The sequence below is a fragment of the Anser cygnoides genome, chromosome 12, assembly GCF_040182565.1.
Source record: "Anser cygnoides isolate HZ-2024a breed goose chromosome 12, Taihu_goose_T2T_genome, whole genome shotgun sequence".
Lineage (NCBI taxonomy): Eukaryota > Metazoa > Chordata > Aves > Anseriformes > Anatidae > Anser > Anser cygnoides.
The window spans coordinates 13318572-13338280 of NC_089884.1; the positions used below are offsets into that span (position 1 = coordinate 13318572).

The 19709-nt window shown below is 48.6% G+C and overlaps 1 protein-coding gene across 1 annotated transcript in view; it reads right to left on the reverse strand.

Moving 5' to 3' along the window:
- Positions 1-19709, reverse strand: part of GLG1 (golgi glycoprotein 1) — a 70430-nt gene that overhangs the window by 32398 nt on the left and 18323 nt on the right. The window contains exons 2-4 of the mRNA XM_067004647.1: positions 11377-11409; positions 8762-8848; positions 5234-5449 (exon numbers count right to left, since the gene is read on the reverse strand). Coding sequence (XP_066860748.1) covers positions 5234-5449; positions 8762-8848; positions 11377-11409 — 336 coding nt within the window. The remainder of the gene's footprint in view (positions 1-5233; positions 5450-8761; positions 8849-11376; positions 11410-19709) is intronic.

Consider the following 19709-nt stretch of genomic DNA (forward strand, 5'->3'; position numbering starts at 1 on the left):
CGTTTTAATTCTGCCCCGCTGGGAGCAGAGGCGGAATCATCCCATTAAAGTCATAACCGAACACCCAGCTGTACCATCAGTTTCAGAGGGCTAAAAGCAGTTCTCTTCTTAAAAAGCAGAAAACCCCAAAACCACGCTCCCCAACCCCCTATGTCTGTTTGCTTTTTCCCTGGAGTGGGAGCTGGCAAACTGCTCACGCTGGCCAGGAATCGGCACCTTTGAGGAAATTAATTATATATCATCAGCTGTTTTAGGGCTGACCCTAAAAGCAACCCGAGCAATGCTAGTTAGAGGAGCACGTTCACCACATGACTTGAATTTGCCATTTACCCATAACCACGCCAAACACAAACTCTGTTCCCCAAATCCTCGTGGTAAGCCCGAAGCAGTGATTACAGACAGGAGCTGGCAAGAGCAAACGAGGGAAGGAACCGCTTCCAGCTCCCTCATCAGCGTCCTGCTCCGGCCCCAGTGAGGAGGCAGCTGGGGGGCCCTGGCTCACCTGCAGTTTCCCCCCCACAGGCCAGAAGGAGGGCTCTGGGCAGACTGCTCCTGCTTGGAGGGGCAGCAGTTGCCAGGTTTCTTCCAGAGTGGCCAACAGTCACGCTACATGTGAAATTAAACTGATTTTAACCAGCGAGAAGCAGCTGATTTATGGATGCAGGACACTGGGTGTTTACTGCTGTGTTGCAAGGACACAGTATGTTATAACAAATTCACTGCACCACTTTGCAAACCATTTTTACATCGGGGTACATCACCTTGCAGTGCCAGCTACCCCGTGCTGCTGCCCTGTATGAGAGCATATTTCGAATGTACCAGAGTTAAATCAGACCCACGTACAGGTCAGCACGGCCAGCTCCTGCCAGGTGCAGTCCTGTCCTCTCCTCACTACCTCCGCACATTCACATGCCCTCCTGCGGCATTCCCGTGCCCTGTCTGGGAGATCCATCAAAGTGCCCTGGGTGCGCAGGTCCGAGCACTTGTGCTGAATTTTGGCCGCCGCGCTCCTTTGAGAGGCAGCCTCAAGTTAAGTCACTTTATGCAGGTCCCGGCTACTTCTTCACGTGAAGGCACCGCGCTGCTGGTCAAAGAAAGAACACGGGCAGGGCTTGGAGGATGTGATTTGGAGAAATGTCAGCTCAGTTACTACAGGCTGAAAGGAGCAACCTGAGTTTTCAAAGCTTAATTAAGGTAAATGGTTAAATGCCCAGCCCAGCCGAACCTCACTAAGCACAGAACACGAGCTCCTGGCAAGGTGAAGGGCCACCAGCTTATCGTATCTGTGCCATGGATCAAAAAAGGCATACAAAAATCCCACTCAGGTGTACACTTGCTGCCTTACTGAAGTGCATTCTAACTTCTCTCAGCTTTACAAGTCTTAAATACAGTATGTATTAGCCTGTAATTAAAGACCGTACCCCCAGAAAGTTGTTCCTCTCTCCGACACCCTGCTGCCAAAAAACCTCCACCTTACAGCTGAAGACCGACGAGCGTTTTCTCCAAGTCAAGACTCCCCAAAATTGCTGCAGGGACTGACAGAGTCTAGGCTTCATTTCTCCAGCACAATATCGAAAAATCTAAATCTAATCGATCAAATCTAAAAAAATCTAAAAAAAACTGCACATTTCTTGGAACTGTTGCCTCATCACTGTCATTCTTAAAGAATTTCACCTGAAAGTTGCAAGGATCCGTTAAACGTACAAGATAATTATCTAGGATGGGGTGTCTCGAAACTCTGCATCATTTCATAAAACGATATATTTAGACCCACAAAGGATATGAACAACTTCCCAATATTGTCCTATGGCACTTGAAGCCACAGAAAAATGGAACTAAATCCTAAATGTGCCAGAGCAAACCTCACTTCAGCACAGTGCTTTGAGAGACTTTAATTCTTCTGGCCAAAATTCAGCCCCTGGGCGTATGTCTTGGGGGAAAGACAGAATTTTAAACACCTCGTTTCTTGCTATTCATCTTCTATCCATAGTCCCTCCCCCCCAACAGAGTTTAGGCTTTGGGATTCTTGCTTATTTTTTCTCGTTTTCGGAAGCTCCCCCAGACAGACTTCATTCTGCCTGGGACCTGGCACCCGTTGAGCTCAGCTGTTCCAGCTGCACGCTTGCAGAGATGACCTCGGAAAGCGAGCAGATAAGAGTACAACAAGTGGCACACAGGAGGGAAAACCTAACCTGCCTTATCTGCACAGCACCGTGCTCCGAACAGCCAGGGGCAGCCCTGGGAAACCAGCAGCCTCTGAGCCCAGCAGATCTGTCAAAGCTCCCCCGTGGGGCTGGTTTGGGTGCCAGGATGGCAGGGGTTGATCGTGATGAGGTGTCTCCCAGTGCTTCAGCTGATAGCAGAGTGTCCTAGTAGCATACCGTGTAAATGAGACCGAAGTTATTGGACTTCAGTGATCGTCCAGTACTCCTGTGGAACCAGGGACAGCGCGAGAGCACCCACACTCACAGCATTTAGTGGGGGAAAACAGCGAGAAAACGGTCTCCTTGTGGGTCAATTTTGGGAACCTGAAAAATACTATTATCTGGCAAACCGCTACAACAGATGTACACTTCTGTCCCCTTCATTACGGGCAATAACCAGTTCCAGCCTGGACATCCTGGCGAAACCCAAATTAGCACCAGGGCAGCTACACGCTACCATTAATTTGATCCAAGCCCCTGAATTACTGGGAGTGAGAAAGCAGCGGGCTCGTTCTGACAGGCAGCTCGAGAAGAAAAGCTCAGTTACAATTCCTGATTTCAATTTCAAATTAGATTCCTATCGCACGAGGACAAAGCAAGCTTTAAATGCCAGGAGACCAAATTCAACATAAAGCACAACAGCCAACTGGAAAGGTGACCGGATCTGCTCCTAAACATTTCTCCAGGAACTGGGAAAAAAAAAAAAATCCACGACCCAGGCACGCTACGAAACTTAATGCTTTCAAGTGACACTTGTACAACCTTTCTTCTACATCTTGCAAAACGAATTCTACAATCAGATTGAGACTTCCAGGCTGCGCTTCTCAGCTCTCAGAGAACAGAAAGCCAACAAGAAAACGTGGAAGAGAAAGCACAGAAAGCACTACATCACAAACAACAGAAGCAGCAGGAACAGAATTCAATTAGGAAATAAAAAGCTGAAATAAAGGAAGAATAGAAAAGGAAGATGGTTAGCTAGCAGAACAGCTTCAAGAATACCTATCGAAGAGCATTTTACAGTTAAAGCAGCCCGTTTACCCCAGCTACGATGATGAAGCTGTCACAGGTAATTCTGCAGCCCATGAGCAGCCTGATGTGGGTGCAGTTAGCATCTAGCAGCGCTTATCTCCATAAAAATGAGACGCATCTCTTCCCTCATCTTTCTCCTCAGGTGTCCAGATCCTATTTATTAAATTCGCAGCTACGTTCAGTCACACAAAAGGCTAACGACCATTTCTCTCCAGGCAACTCTCAGAAGCTGCAGCATGGAAACAAAACCCGAACCAGCATCTGATGGGAGTAAATTAGATGAGATTTCTCCACAGCAGAAATGGGACAGCACAGAACACCAACAAAAGAAACGCTTGCACAGCCATTTATAGCTGTTCCCATAGCAGTACAAAACACTCCAATTGCTCTAAGTGCCAATGATGACAGCACAACAAAGGAAATCATACGACAGGCTGCCATGCTTTCCCAAACCGCGGCAAAATATCCTGGGTTGGGTACCAAAAAAGCGAGGAACGTGCTGAAACTGCGCCAGCCCCCACAAAGAGCCGATCACGGACTCGCTTTGCCATCCAAAGGGACATGGGCTGCACAAGTAACCCCAGCGTTAACAAACCTGCCAGCACGTGCTCCACATCCACCACGAGACACGGCTCACCTCCATGAAATCCACACTGAGGTCCACTTCTTCAGCTAGGTCCCTTCCATGCTACCATAACTATTTTGGTTTTAACTCATTTTAACTCAGTGACACCACAGGTAGCAGGCAGACCTGACGGGCAGGACTCCCATAAACTCTTCCAAGCCCCCAGGGACCGTTAAAAGCACCTTCTCACATGGACTGAAGAGACTCACGAGAGAAGACAGCCGCTACTTTACGGAGAAAGCCACCTCCAGTCTGAACCCACAGTGCCTGCAAGTTCCTCCTACTTCTACGGCTGCTTTTATTCCTGAAAACGAGGACTGTGCTGAGAACAAGTATTCCTGTGCTTTGTGTTGCTCAGCTGGGTCTCTGGAATACACAGCAGGACCTCAATTTAATGCCCTATGGATGCAAAGCTGCTTATAGCAACAAACATCTCATACAAGCAAGACTTACTAGGACAAGATAGCTAAGCATCCAGTTCTGTTTTTTTAAACAAAAGTGTATTTGTTACATTTTTTTGCCTCCTCATTAACAGCTGATTTAACAGCCTAATTCCTAAAAACCAAAGAGCTATAATTTAGAGAGCACTGTATAAAGTTGATAGGCTAATTTTAACTTTATCCCTAAACATAAAACTTACCATCAAGAAAGGCACTCGTTCATGCAGCACCACATAACTGCTGCCTGCATTTGCCTTACTGAAGTAGGGAAGGAAAGGCAGGGCAATGAAAATAAACCCATGTCTAGTTACCACAAACCGTTCTCTACATCAACTTCCACTCAAGTCTCATATGGCACTGATTTATTTAGGAAAACCAGCACAGTATTAGAGAGGCAGTACTACTGATCTATGATGCTAGGTGTAAGTGCCCTTCAACTTCTTCTTTTGGGGTGGACAGGGAAAAGAAAAAACGAACAAATAGAAGCTCTTGAACCCCTCTGTCACTACACATCTTACAGGTTAGCACAGGGTGCATTACCTTGACAACTTTCCTGCATCAGCATCGACAAGACTGTGCAATGAGTCTAGCAATAGGCATGATTAAATCCAGTGCCCAGTTTCATCATATCGAGTCAGGCCTGACAGAGCGCGATCCAAAAGCCAACTGCCTACCACCTCACCTGTGGTGCAGCAGGCAAAGGGAAGACAAATGAAAGTCGTCTCTGGGAACAGCAGCTCCTCAGAGGAATAAATGCATATTTATTAAGAAGGAACGATGCAGAATCAGGACATCACCCTTTTCAGATGGATTAAATACGCCCCGGATTTTCTCAGTTGCAAGTAAGACAACAATACGGTTGCAGAATCCACATAATTTTCCTTCAGCGAATCGCTTTTACAACCCTACTGACAATCTACATGTTCTCTGGATACCTTTTCTCCGGGTCGAATGCTGCCACATTTCAGGAGATTGATGTCAGCCTTGCAGTCGTCCATGAAGCCACAGATCAGCCGATAATCGCTGAAGATAATGGCTGTCATTTTAGTGATGTACTGATGGCACTGGTACTCAGTGATGTTGCCTCTGTGATCCACCAAACACGACACCAGGAAGCCTTTACCAACGGGTTCATCTGCACACTCCTTGATCTGTTAAAAGAAAAATATATATCAATACAGTGGGGCTGCAACTACTGAATTTAACCTTTTGTATGTTTTTTCAAAAATATCCTCAAAGAAATTTGCATCCACAGTTTCAAAACCTGCTGGCAAAGAAACTCTCTCGGCTTTGGGTCGATTTTCAGCAAGTCAGAATACTTGAAAATTCCTCAGAAGTGAAAAATGCCTCGTTTGTGCCAGTATCTGAAGAAAGAAAACGCAGTGACCTTGAGGATTATAAGCCCTCTTGCTCAATAATCATCTTTCGTAATAATCACATTGAACCCCTGCAATCATGTGCATTTGTAGGAAAAATTATAGTTTGAGAACCTTTATTTAGAAAACGGAGCGTATTACAGCATCACCAAATCACGCTTGGACCCCCATTAACCAACTGACCTCACACAATATAGCAGTTTGGCTAGAAGCGAGAATGATTCAAAAGCCAACACAATATTTATCGAACTGTTTATAACTCGCTGCAAGCTGAAAATATTACTATACAGGAAAATTCTCAATTTTGTTTTTATCAGGCTCGCAGGAACCGACTGTTGGCAGTAAACCATTTTACAGAGCGGTCGGAAAAAAAAAATCGGTGCTAACAGAAGCTGAAAGCAGCACAGGGATCGGGAAGGCAGCGTACGCAAGCAGACAGGTCCCCAAAGTAAATCACAGCCTGCCCTGCTCAGGGAAGCAGGCAGCAAGGCAGGAACATCACCTCCAGAAGTAAGAGATGCAGGAGGTTTTGGCAGGGACTTTGCAAAGACGGGGAGAAGGAGACTGCTCATCAGCTGCGCCTGCTCCCCGAGGAGGACTGGGATCAGGAGAAGACCCAGATTACAGACCTCTCAGCCCTGGGATGCCCACGCCGAAATACGTGCCCAGTGCTGGCATCCCCTGCTAAGGGGAATGCTGGAAATCGAAGCCATGACGACACAGACAGCACGCTTGACAGTGAGACATTAAAGTCCAGCAGCAAGCATTTGTCAAGCAATAGGTACATGGGTTGACTTGATTGCAAAGACTGTTCCTGTGCAGATGCTGGAGGGCTCACTGGTCGGAAAGGAGCTCTGACAGCAACCCAAACCCCAGCCAGGCTCCGATACCTGGCAGGGGCACCGCTAAGAGATGCAGCAAGATGTTTCCTCAGCTCTCAAACACCTCGTTGGAATCTTCACACTGAAAACCTTAACAGAGATACATTTCTAGGAAGACACTTATTTGAAGAAGAATTAATTCAGGGCATCCTGTGACAGACTCAGATGGGTCAGATGCAATGAATGAAACAGATCTGCCTCCACCTCAGTTTATGAGGCCATTTTTTCTATGTAAGAGCTAAAACATGCAACATTTAAAAAAAAAATTATTTGAAGGCAGGTGTAGACTGGTAGAGCATTTCGTATTTAATCTCGGGATGTCGCGAGCCAAGAGCCCAGCTTTGGAAACAGCCCCAGAGCAGCATGGCAGACCAAGTGGTCGCGTTATTGCCTCACCACTTCTAAAGCAACCAGCTGTAATTCTGGATTTAAACTAATGCCCAAGCTCATAGCGTTGCAACAGTTAAAAAAAAAAAAAAAGTTGGCATTCGCATTAAATCTATGATTAGCTGATAAAATTTAAGGTGGGATTTCCAGAATGTACCCAGTTGGGATCGTCACCGATGCCCAAATGACTTCTTACTAAAAATTACTCCTCTGGTAGTATTTTGTTCTTGATACAAAGCAATACTAAGACTCAAAGCTCAGTCACAGAACAAGAGAACACCTACCCAGTAGTGTCAACTAAAGAAAAATACTACTAGGCAGTATGTTAGCAGTACACTGCCCGCTGTACGTTCGACTTCTGTGGAAATTCCATCATAAATTAGCGGAATGGTTTATGCACCTGCCTCAAAATCAGGTATCAGAAGATCAAACAAGATTGTTACTTATCCAGCCTTTTTTCCTCCTTTCAATAAAAAGCACTCAAAGGTAAAATACCTGAAATTCATGCCATCGTTCACCACAATTTAAGCAGAACTCTACTGGTTAATACACAGCTCAAGTTCTGTGCTTCTCCTGCTGCTTTTAGACAACGTATCCCAGATTTAGAGGGCACCATTTACAGTGCCAGGCTGTCACTGTACAGAAGTGGTAATTACACAGACTGTTAAAAGAGCATTTTCAAGAATGCCTTGGTTGTAAAAATTCTGCAGTAGTCACATGACATAAAACAGGGAGGGACAAATCTTTCCTATGGCTGCAAAAAGTGGCATCCAACAGATTTGGCAGTGTCTGCTTTTGGGAGCTACCAAACTCCAAACACAACGTAAAGCTTCCATGCAAGCTGTTTTCTTTCCAGTGTTCAATACTCTAGCCTTCTTGTGTCGGCTTTTTTCCTTGATCCTTCCTTATTCTAAATGCTTTACCACTCACGCTATTCTTACCACAACTCAGCTGGTGCTAACAGAAAGAGAAGGAGAAATGGGCCATAATCGGCCACAAGGAAACAGCAGTGGCATATCCCTTACCTACACCAACTCCTGAACTTCTGAGGCCATGCTGCTGTTGGCACCCTCACTTTCTCAGATCTATGCGTGTTCCTCTTAAATTACCTGAAAATTTTATAAAGAAAAGGGAACAGCGTAGGTGATCCCAAGGCAATTCCATCAAACATGTGAGGACCTGGGGAACCACAAAGGAGCCAGCACCTAGAGCAAACTGAACTTCAAAAAGGCAAGTTAATGGCCAGGCAGCATGATTCTCGCCCCATCAGCTCCCCTGTGAGGCTTAGAGCACGGCCACGGGAGCTCTAAAATGAGCACAAGGAAAGACGTGATCAGGTCTTGGAAGCTGGGCTGAGGTGTTCTGATGCTGGAGACAGAGGACTAGCTCCTCGTGCACCCTAAAAACAGGGAGTTCCTAATAGAAAATCCCCGGAGTATTTAGCTTTGAGCTTAGAAGAAAAAAATATGTTGATTCATGGATTGATGTCAACGTGTCTATCCCTTCCGTTAGCCAGCCAGAACCAAAACTAGCCTTGCGCTGAGTGCAGCAGAACCCTTGCTACACCAACACTGCTACAGCTGTTGAGCACTTGCTAACAGGGACATCAGCCCACCATTTCTTCCATTTTTTGGTACCTTTGCCCGGCACCACTAAGGTAACAGGCTTTTTCAGCAAGAAGGCTGCATGAATTACTCCCAGGAATTTGGCACATAAGACAAGAGCTTACCCAAAATGCTGCTGGCACACTGATTTTCCATCACAAGGAGGCAAGAAAAATCTCAGTGCAACAAGAGCAGCCATGCCTCTCATGGCTTACCTCTGCAATAGTGGACTTGCAGACTTCTCTGGCCACGGATTCGAACTTCGGATCTGTAGTCAGGTTCAGCTTGTAGTTCCACAGGAGCTAGAGAGGGAAAAAAAATGACAAAAAGAAGGTTTAAGAGCTTCCCATGGAGAATGAAGAATTGCTGTTTCATTTCAGAAAAGAACCAAACATCAACGTCCCACACTGGTACCTTCGTCCTTCCACAGCACAGCGATCAGTGCAAAGTCTCCTTGACAACAACTTTTGTCTTTCATTTCCTCAATAGTTTTATCTTGGACAAATTCAGCCTGCTAGAAATCTCCCTATAAGGTCATGAGCTGACTCATTACAAGGAAATATATTTAATGAAGATATTTTCATAACCAGAAGGGATAAAACAATGAAAGCTGTAGCTTGCCACCTGCTGCATATTTAGCAATCTTTAGCCCACCACTTCTCTGTGCCATGGCTCATCTGCCTGACACAACTGCTTTAACAGAAACAAAGTCCTCAATATGAGCAGATTTCATATAGAAAAAGCTAAAAAGCCTAGCAAAAAAGGAAGGGGACAATGCATTTGGTCCCGTATTCACTTCCCTCTGCCAGGGGCTGCACCCAGGCAGCTTTTTGGATGCAGACATAGCGCAGCCCTATAGGTTCTCTCCTGCTGAGCAGTTTCATACGTTGCAGGTTGCTCTGCAAGACGGCTCGGTAAGGATGACTCTTCTTCTAGGAGCCAGAGATTAGCTCATGCAGAAGCCTGGATGCATTGGGTCATCCCGCAGGAATCAATCTTGGGCAAGTTCCACTCTGCAGACACGTACACACCCCAGGTCTCCTCCTCAGGCACCACAAAGTAAAAATAAAAGGCAGCAAAACCTCAGCAAATTAATTGCAGAGAGGTTGCCCAAGAGAAGCCCTGTTAGCTCATCTGGTTTTCTCCAGGAACTCGTTACATTTAAACATTTTCAATTAACATAAAGAATAAACAGTTTTTTAAAATTAATTTTAAATGCTCTGCTTTCACGGCAAGAATTAAAATGCTAAATAGTTTGGTCAAACTTCTATTTTGAAAAGTGTTGTACACAGAGCACCGAGGAAACACAGAAACATGCTGAGACACAGGGAAGGCAGCTTTTGCATCGCCTCCAAGAGGGTGGAAACACAAAGAACTAGAAACGCACCATCTTCCACACCTCCCATCATGGCTCTGAAGTTGTGAAAAGTTTAAAAATATATAAAAATTACGGGATTCTAGCCTATTTTGGAGGGTGTAAGTTGTAAACATACAGGTTTAATAGAGAGAAGTGAATTAGCAGGGAGCCTGCCCTTGCAAAGAGCACTTTATGCCTCCCAGCCAGGACCAGAAGGGCAAAAATAAGGTGCAACAGCATCAAAATACACTCTGCACTTGCAACTTCAGGCTCTGGAGAGCATCTCACTTCAGAGTTCCCCAAGGAAAACATCCCACAGGCAGAAGGGAGGTTACGCTTGTGGCTTGAAAACCCAGATTTTGGAGCTCAGCAGTGTTCTCCCAGGAAACGATCAGCGGTACGACCAGAAGGCTGCAGAGAGGCAAAGAAAACTGAAGCAAGACTGCGTCTCCGTGGTCTGGTTTTCCATTTTTTTCACCATGGATTTCTGTTGGCATACGGGTTAAGTGCCAGGTGCACGTTTTAACACTGAAGTTTCCTCTCTTTCCAAAATAAGACCTAAAACTAGAAGCCTGATGCGCCCTTTACCCGCGCAACACGGAGTTACAGCTGCCACGAAGTCGGGCAGCACAGGGCTAAGGGTTAAGTTAGAAACACAGCTGGAAATGCCTGGTTGCACAGCATGGCTGGCTTTTGCTCCTGGCATTTATCTTCCAAAAATAAACCAAAATACAGCTTCTGAAGCACCTGAACCAAAGACCACTGCTGAGGCACGCGCTCATCTGTTCATGTCCATGGCTGAACAATTAAGGATCCTGGTACGGTGTGCTGTAACAGAAGGCCAAGGAGAGAAGCCAAAGGAAACCTAACGCCAATCTCAGCTCTAACCTTTTTTTCCTTTCCCTGTAGTCTTGGGATTTGAAGAGTCAGCTTGATAGTCTGAAAACTGGCTAACAGTTTGCTCACTGTTAAACACAGCACTGAGAGGGAATCTGTTCTAAAACTAGCCAAGTGGTTCAAACTGCCTCTAAATATCACACCCCGATGGCATTTCCCAAGCAAGTCTAAGAATTTAGCAGCTGTGAACGCAATACAGAAGGCTTCGACAGCTGAAACTGAGAGTTTAAATTCAGCACCGCTCACATCTCTCCCAGAAGGAGCGCATCGTATTGCTCCCAGCAACTCACGGGAACCACCCCCCGAGCGTAAATTGGGAAATAAATTGGGAGAGACGTCTGCTGTCCTCCTCCGACACGGAAGTACAGTGTGTGGAGCACTTTATGTTCCCTCCTGCAGTCTCCAGTAAGACCATGCTGGCTATACTGGGCTACAGAAGTCGCCACGTGCTCTTCCTCCGTTGGCCAGCGACTCAGGTGTGTCCTGACGGAGGCCTTCTGCAAACCCTGTGCCAAACAGGGAATGTGAGCTGTGAATGCTGCAGTGAAAGGCTGAATACAACAAAACAGTACTTACGTGGTTGCAGTCTGAAGAGATTTCGTTGTCTGGCTGAAAGGAGAAAAAAAAAAAAGGAGCGTCAGTTCACGGCTGCTTTTAACACGCAGAACAATATAAGCTTGTAGGAACTACCGTATCATCAACTCGTGTTCATTTGACACAACTGGTAGGAGACGTTAGAAGCTGCACGGCTGCTTTTAACACGCAGAACAATATAAGCTTGTAGGAACTACCGTATCATCAACTCGTGTTCATTTGACACAACTGGTAGGAGACGTTAGAAGCTGCACAGTATGAGCTATGGTATCTACAGGCCAGAAAGACAGGAACACCAGGTACAACCCTGTCCCACCCCTGCAGAACACAAATGGCACGAGTAGCAGCATCTGCGCAGCCACCACAAAGCTGCCATGGGCACGCTTGTGCTCAGCCCAGCTTCCCAAACTGACAAAGCACCTGTAGGAAAAGGTGGCCACGGAGTTAAAACAAAAAACCACCTTCGTGCACACAACCCAAGGACAAAGGCAGCCTTGCTTGTCTCGATTTGCCAGCCTGGGTAACTCTTTGGGAGCAAACGGCGGCGCTCCAGGGGGAGCTGATGGCAGCGCCCTGCCTCCTGCTGACCCCTTCAGCCCTGACTCGTCGCCTTTCTACCTTTCTCCTCTTCCAGCCGCTGCCGAGAGCTCAGGGCCCCAGGGCTGTGAGGCAGAACCAGCCCTGAAGCTGGGGCAGCCCGGGAGCCCCGCAAAGCAAGCGTTTGCTCGCCACAGGGCGCTTGCACCATCGCTGCTTCAGGGAGCGCAAACACAAGTCATGGGAAAAAGGGAGCACAGAAACGCTTCCAAGCCCTTAATTACAACCATTATTAACTAAAGCACTTACTTTGTATAGCAGGAAGTGGCAGAAATTACCTCTCCAGTTAAGAATTAAAACAAAGAAATCACCTGAAGGCTCACGGTAATTAATCACGGTTTGGTCAGGATGCCATCATCCAAACCATCTCTCCCTGAGTAATCATAAACTTGAAAATGAGGATATCAGGCTTTGTCTTAGAGACTAACAGATGCCTGTTCGTTACCCTCAGACTGCAGGACTGGTCCCCACAACAGAAAAATTAGGATGACACCCAAACTGCACCATTTCAGAGAAGCATCTCCCCAAAGCCAACGCTATCGGGACTTAGGAGGCGACTCTGCCTTAACTTTCTGCACGCATCCTAATCGCTCGGTGACAAAGCAAACTTCAAAAGCAGCCAGAATACCCTCAACTGGCATTGCTGTTTCAGTCCAGGCCAGCTTCTTCATGAAGTTCTGTACGTCAGCAGTGCAATTAGCCCGTTGTGGCCAGGGCTTATCCACCACCCGGCCAGCAGGAGGACTTGGGAGGGCCAGGGAGCGCTTTCCCAAACCACCTCTTGGCTGCCTCAGTTACTCCAGCATCCTCCAACCTCATTAGTCTTGCTTCAAACCTATGGAAAATTCACACTTTTTTTTTTTTCCTGGAAAGATGAGCCCAGGAAGATAACAGACTGGTTTGCACTAGCTTGGGAAGCTGAGGCAAGCTTTTCCTGAAACGGACGACATTAACATACCAGACGTTAAAATACCCGCCTTCCTCGTGCTCTGCAGCAAACCTCAGCTCTGAAAAAACAAGTCTAATTTCTTCCATTGCTGCTGGGAAGAGTAATAGAAGCTCAACGGGACCCTAAGCAAGCCCTGCCTACATTCACAGCTCAGTGCTCGAGCTCGCAGCAGCGCTCGACGGAGCCGGCAGCCCTCGGTCCTCGCCTCCTGTCGTGTAGGCGCAGCGGGGACAGGCTCGGTGGAGGAATGACCTCCTTCTCCTGGCTTAAGAGAAGCAAAAGAAAAAGCATCTTTATCTTCTGTGCCTTGCAAACCGAAGGGCTGGGTCCGAGGATGGGGAAGAGGAGCGGCCACCCCAGCACTGCCGCCCTCCAGGGGCTGTGCTCACCCAGGAACCCACCCGAAGGAGGGCTGCAGAACAGTACACCTGCCTGCGAAGCAGGAACCACGGCGATAAAGGAAAGGTAAGGATCAGACAGCACCAGGAGCTGCACCACGTCGCTCCCAGGGGCGCTTTGGGACAGGAAGCCGACAGGGAGAAGGATGTCATGCAGAGTACAGAGGGAGGACTCCACTTGCACCTGACTGAAGGATCAAAAGCTGGCTTCACAGCAGGGACGTGCCCCTGTGGGCTCCTTGAGGCTCTTGCTTTTTAGCAGTTTAGTTTAGGACAGAAAAAGCACTTCCTTGCATGCAGTCCCAAGCAACAGCCCCATGAACTCCCCGAACTCCAAAGGCTGGTGTGAAGCCCTGCCACAAGACGAGATCACCAGCACCGCCTTCCCCATCCTCCTGGCCTCAGCTCGCTCAAGGAGCCGTACCATGGACTTACCTGAGCAAGTCCCCGAAACAATTCACACCACCAGACTGTGTGTAATAAGCAAGGTAAGAACCCTAACTGGCCACCAAGGATGAAACAAAGTCTTGGGAGAACTCCGCACGGATCATTTTAATAACCAACCTGACCTCCCTTTCCTTCGCTCATGCAAACAGGAGAGCCTGAGGCCAGCCACGTGAGCGCCTTCATCCCCAGGTTTTAACCCCTTTGCAGGGCAGGGGATGACAGCAGCCATTTCCACTGTTCTTTTGGGGCTGGAGCAGCAAGCTCTCGTTGGAAAGGAGGGAGCAGACATCTCTCAGGCAGCCTGCGGGCACCGAGGACAACTCGCCTGGGACCGGCCGGAGCAGGAGCCACCACGAACCAGCACGAGCAAACCAACAACATAAAGAGGTAGCTTGCTTGTGGACCGAGCAACCCAGGTGTTCTCCGTGAATGCAGGATTAGACTGCAAGAAGATTGAATGGATCAATTAGGAAAGGATGCCAACTAAGGCAGCCACCTTCCCGCAAAGGAGAGGGCAGGCAGCAGTCTGAGCAGCACGTGTAACCTGTTACAGAGCATGGCACGGATGGATATGCACTAGGAATCAGCTCGCGGTGTCCGGCCTGTGTTGAATTTCCCCTTTCTGACCTTACACAAACAAACATTTGTCACCACTACCCGCCGAGCTGCGGTAGATGACCCAGGGGTTTCTGACACGGAGGCTATGGAGCTGCTCAACGGAAAGGACTTGGGGGCTGCGTCCTTACCCCGGGTACCAGCAGTCCCTTTGTGCCAACGCGCCCCGCTGGGACGGGCAGCTCACAGTAAGGCAATTTAGGGCACAGGTATCGGGGCAGAAAATAGCATGAGCCCCGTGCAACGCAGGGAGCGAGGAGAGATCCGGGGGAGCCACCCTCCTGCAGACCTTCCCCTCCCGAGGCGAGGGCCAGGAGCGATCCTGCAGAACAGCCTGGGGAAACATGAGCAGATACAGCAGCCTGGGCAAGAATCAACACGGCTTTTGTTTAAAAAAAAAAAAAAAAAGGAAAAAAAAAAGAAAAAACAAACCGTCGCACAGCCACCCATGCTTCCAACCTGCTGAAACTTCCTGGAGCGCGTGCCAACGAGCAGATGGCTACAGTAAGCCATTTTCACACATCCTGCAATCCTGCAAGAGTCATGTGTGATAAAGAAGTTAAACCGGAGATAACCGGAGCTCCAAACAGATGAGGAGGCTTCGTAACTTAATTACACGTTTAGTGAGCAATAAGAGTTAAACTTGTTAAGCTACGCTCCAAATGCCCTGCAACGCCAAGAGATGTCGGTGCCAAAACCAAACCCATGTCAGCAAAAACCTCTAACCTTGATCATTCACAATTTTAAAGGAGCTTTTTGGAGGAAGCACGGCACTGTGCGCACCTGCACCGCCGGTACCGAGCTCCCAGCTCCCACAGACCCGGGTTATTTCACGCCAGGTTTCACACACTGCTTTCGCTGACCTCCAGGTGCCACCAACGTTTCCACCTCTGCTGCCATTTATACCCCCAGGGGCAAGACCCCTGCTCGGAGCAGGGAACATCTCGTGCCTTCCACCCCGACCCCAAATAAAACAGCACCCAAACAGGTGGGAAGCAGACTGGGCTCATTTTAACTCCTGCCAGCTATTCCACTCGGAAGGCTTCGGGAAGCTCTCTGCTGTCCTGGTGGAGATCCCTCGGGGATGCCCAGGGCTCCAGCCCCTCTCTTGTCGCAGCTCGCAGTGCGGAAGGAGGCAGGGACGAGCTAAGGGATCCCCCTTGGAGCTATTTTCAGTAGTTCATTTTCATACCCACTCACCAGAAAAGCTCTAGGTGCCACACACCTACCAGGAAAACCCAACGGAGACCTGAGGCTCCCCAAGGCCACGGTGACAGCAGTGTAAAATTGCTTGTAGGATGTCCCAAAGCATTTGTCGTATCAAATATTTTCAGGTTTGTCACGCTGTATTGTACGGAGCTGGGAAGAGCCATGCTGCACACCAGTTCTTGCCTTGGCACCACTTCAAAGGGCCAGAAGTTTGGATTTTAAAACGCCTTAAGAGATCAGCCCCTGCCAGAAAAAAAAGCTGACTTCCTCCGTTACTCATTCCCGAGCTCTCCCAAAGAAACTTCTCGGCAGAAAGCCTTCTGGTTACTGAAAAGCAGCACGTCCTGTTTCACTACGGAGGCCAAAGCCGCAGAGAGAGGCTTTGATAAACTCCTCTGGGAATGTGGCAGTAAGCAAAAACAGGCCTGGGGCGGCGGTGAGGGGCAACTCCCCACGGCACCCCTTCGGAGAGACTCTCACCTCCACCCGCAGAAGCCTGTAGGATATCTTCGGGGAGTCCCTGAGGCGCACGGTGCCCTGCTTCCACTCGGAGACCCTCGCAAACGAGGAGTGCTGCCGGGGAGATGCGTGTCCAAAAACAACCCTGCTCCCCATGCTTCCCGGTGCTTCAGAGGGTGATTTCAGAAAGCGGCACTGAGCTGTGCAGTGCCCGGGACAAGCCACGAGAGGCCTCGGTCACAAAGAGCTGCCTACCGCCAGCACACCCCACCAAGAAACCCAAGAAATTCAGAGCGCACACAGCAAGGAGAGTCGAGACCTCTCCTCGACGTCAGGGAGCCAAAGCAAGCGTCTACGGGACGGAGCCGGGAACAGGGCTGGGCAAGACCCACCAGCCCTACAGATCACGGGGTGCTGGTGCAAGCACGCTGCCGGGGCAGCAGGAGCAGGACTGGGAGCAGGAGCAGGACTTTTGGGGAGCCCCAGGGGGCTGCGGGTGCTGAGGGCAGCGATGCGCAGCGCGGAGCCACCGCGAGCCTTCGGCTTTTGCTCCGGGGACCCACACGGGCAGAACATGCTCTCCATCACTGCCATACCCTGAGGGCACCGAGGAGGAACTGAAAATCTTTTTTTTTTTTTCCTAATCTAAGAAAGAAAAGAAAAATCATTTATGCAAATCTTAAGGTCGTGACCAGGACAGCTAGACTTCTAACAAGTCGAAGAAGTTTTCCCACGTGCAGCGACTGCTCTGATCCCGTATTTATTTCGGTTCTGCTTTAACAATACTCATCTTCTGCTGCTTAATTAAATCGCCACTTCCATCCAAAAGCAGCTTGATGAATGGAGAAGCAATTCAGGAGATAATGCCTTACCATTTTTAAATGTTATTTAAAAGACAGAAACATTAAGATGCGAGCATTTAAATAATTACAGAGCTTATCAATTTAGTCAAGAAAAACACCAAGCTTGGCAGTGAAGGCTAAAATTAGCCCCAAAATAATATAATCAGACTAGAAAACTCTAGAAAGACTACTACAGCGTTCAAGCAAGACTGAAATTATTCAAATCTGGGCTTCTGGCTTATTTAAATCAACCTGCCTGGGAGCGACGCAAATCGTGGTGGTAAATTGATTTCCCTGGCGTCTGCTTCTCCTCTCCTGAGAGCCACAGAGAGAAAAACGAGGGAAGCAGAAAGCCAAGCCGAGGCCAGCTGATTCACAATTTGCTAGGGGTGCTCCCTGCTCTCGGCCAGCCCAACATCACCGAGGTGCCAGCACCCACGCGAGCCGGGCACGCACTGACTCAGGACCCTACGGATGTGCTGAGCCGCTCAGCGCCGTGCGGAGATCGGGATTTTAATTCTTGGAGGTTGATGCAACGCGGCACGGCCAACACTTTATTTTTTCCCCCCTACTACCCAGTCTTTGCTGTACTTTGGCAACGCACACCTGGACTTTGTGCACAAGGGGATGATGGAAATTTTCAGCAAACCTGCGGTGTCAATGCCTCCACCGAGGTGAAAAAGGCAGGACTGCTTCAGGCCTGCCTGCCAAGAGGCAGAGTGCAGCGTCTTACTGCAAAGCAAGAAACACCGGGTTAAATAAACACTGAGAGCATTTACCAAACGAATTCTGCTGGCGTTAGGCTCGGCGGAGATGTACTAGACCCCAGCCCTGATGCAGCAGTTCGGAGCCAGCCCCGCTGCCGCCGGGGAGTTTCACCGCTCGGGCTCTCCTTCAGCACCGAGCACACCGAACGCAGGCGGCCGCTGCCTGGCGGCTTCTCCCAGGGGAGCCGCATTTCGCATGGAAGGAGCTCTCCAGAAGCGGCTGCTCGAGCCATCTGCAGCAGCAGGGCAGTGAGTCACCAGCCCGTGCCTGATTCATCGTGCCCGGCGCTATTTAGGAACCCGAGAGCGGAACGCACGGGAGAGGCGGATGCGAGCGACGAGTCGTTTGAAGGGTCTAGATGTAAACCAACCTGATTTACATGCGTTTGTTTCCCTTTTTTATTTTTTTTTTTTTTTTTTTTTTTGCCTGGGCAACATTTCTTCAACGGCACAAGCCCATCGCGACACTGGGCGCAGAGGCGGCAGAACTTTAACCCGGATGAATCATTATGTTTTCCTTGTGTTACTGGAGGAAAAGCAAACTTGAATGTTTATTCTAACCCCGGATAAAATCGTTTGGATTTTGTTCAACAAAATCCAACGTGAATAAGTCTTCCGAGACACCGCGAAGGCAAGGTTTCCATGGGACTAGCAGCAAACCAGCAAATCAAAATTCTGCTCTCCCTCAGAAGATGCAAACAAAAGCCTTGCTGCAGATCCGAAGTGCCTTCCTTTGGTTTATCCCTCTGATAAAGGGCTTGGGGCTGCTTTATTGCAGCTCTGCCCTTGCCCACGTGGGCTGGTAGGTGTTCAAGCTGACCGGTCCCCAGGAGAAGGAAGGCAGGCGCACGGAGCTGCCTCCTCCTCTGCCGGAGGAAGCTGCCTTCAGTGCACTGCGTGTTTCTGAGAGCTCCTTCCCCAATGCACGAGGGTTTTTCAGCTCGAACTGTTCGGCTCAATAGCGATATAGATAGATAGAGCCGCTCAGCCAAGTGCTTTGCTTGAAAACGCTGGCTGCGATGGTAATTCGGAGGATTTAAAATGATACCACGGTAAGCAACCAGATCAGCTTCCCTCAGGCCAAGCGAAGAAATTACAGCTGACTAGTTTTACACAGATGAGCAAGCTTAAAAAAAAAAAATACGTAGTCGGTACTGGATGTTAAGTGAGCTCAGGAGCTTTCTGGAAAGCAGCATTAGTAGAAAGACGCCTTACTGGTACACGGGGAGCCAGACACCTGCACACAAATCCTTCCAATTACCGCTTCCATAACTCCTACTTAAAAAGCTATGAATAAAGACAAGCCACAATTAAAAGCCTGAGCACACCTCCAGCTCCTCTGCTAATAACTACCGAGTGAAATAACCGGGGAAGGAGGGACGGGGGGAAAGCAGTGACCCGGTCCCCATCCAGCATGATCCTCCACGCCAAATCCTTGATTTTTTGGTTTCACCCAAGAGAACCTCAGAGTTCAAGTCCGTAGCAGGTAGCAGAGGTCACTCGGCACAAAACACCGCTCTCCGGTCAGCGGTGGTGGTCCGTAGATCGCTGTCATTGACAGTTGCTCACTATTAATCAATCCCCTTGAAGCTGCGCATTGGAGCGATGTTTTCCTACCACCTGAAGGCCAGGTGTGACTGCAGGATGAACATGAAGCTATAAATCTCTGCCCCCATGGAAATCCACAGCAGACAGTCCCCAGTTTTCAAGGTACTCGCAGCACGCTGATGGCAAAGCTCAGACAGCTGCAGAACACAGCGAGACCATTTCACCCCACCCAACAGGCAGAATAAAGGTAGCAAATAACACTTAGAAGAGGACTTTTAAGAAATCCCTTTATACCGAAGTAGAACAAAGATCCTATAAACCACCTTCCCTCATGTTTTCTCTTTGCCATTTTGACTCTGATCTATTCTTATCGATGCGGTACGGGCACACGACACGGTTAGAAAGGCAGCAGCAAGCTCCTGGGGGCATGCAGGGGAAAACCCGATGGCACTGCCCTCACATAGGCGCCTTTTGTTTTTTTATC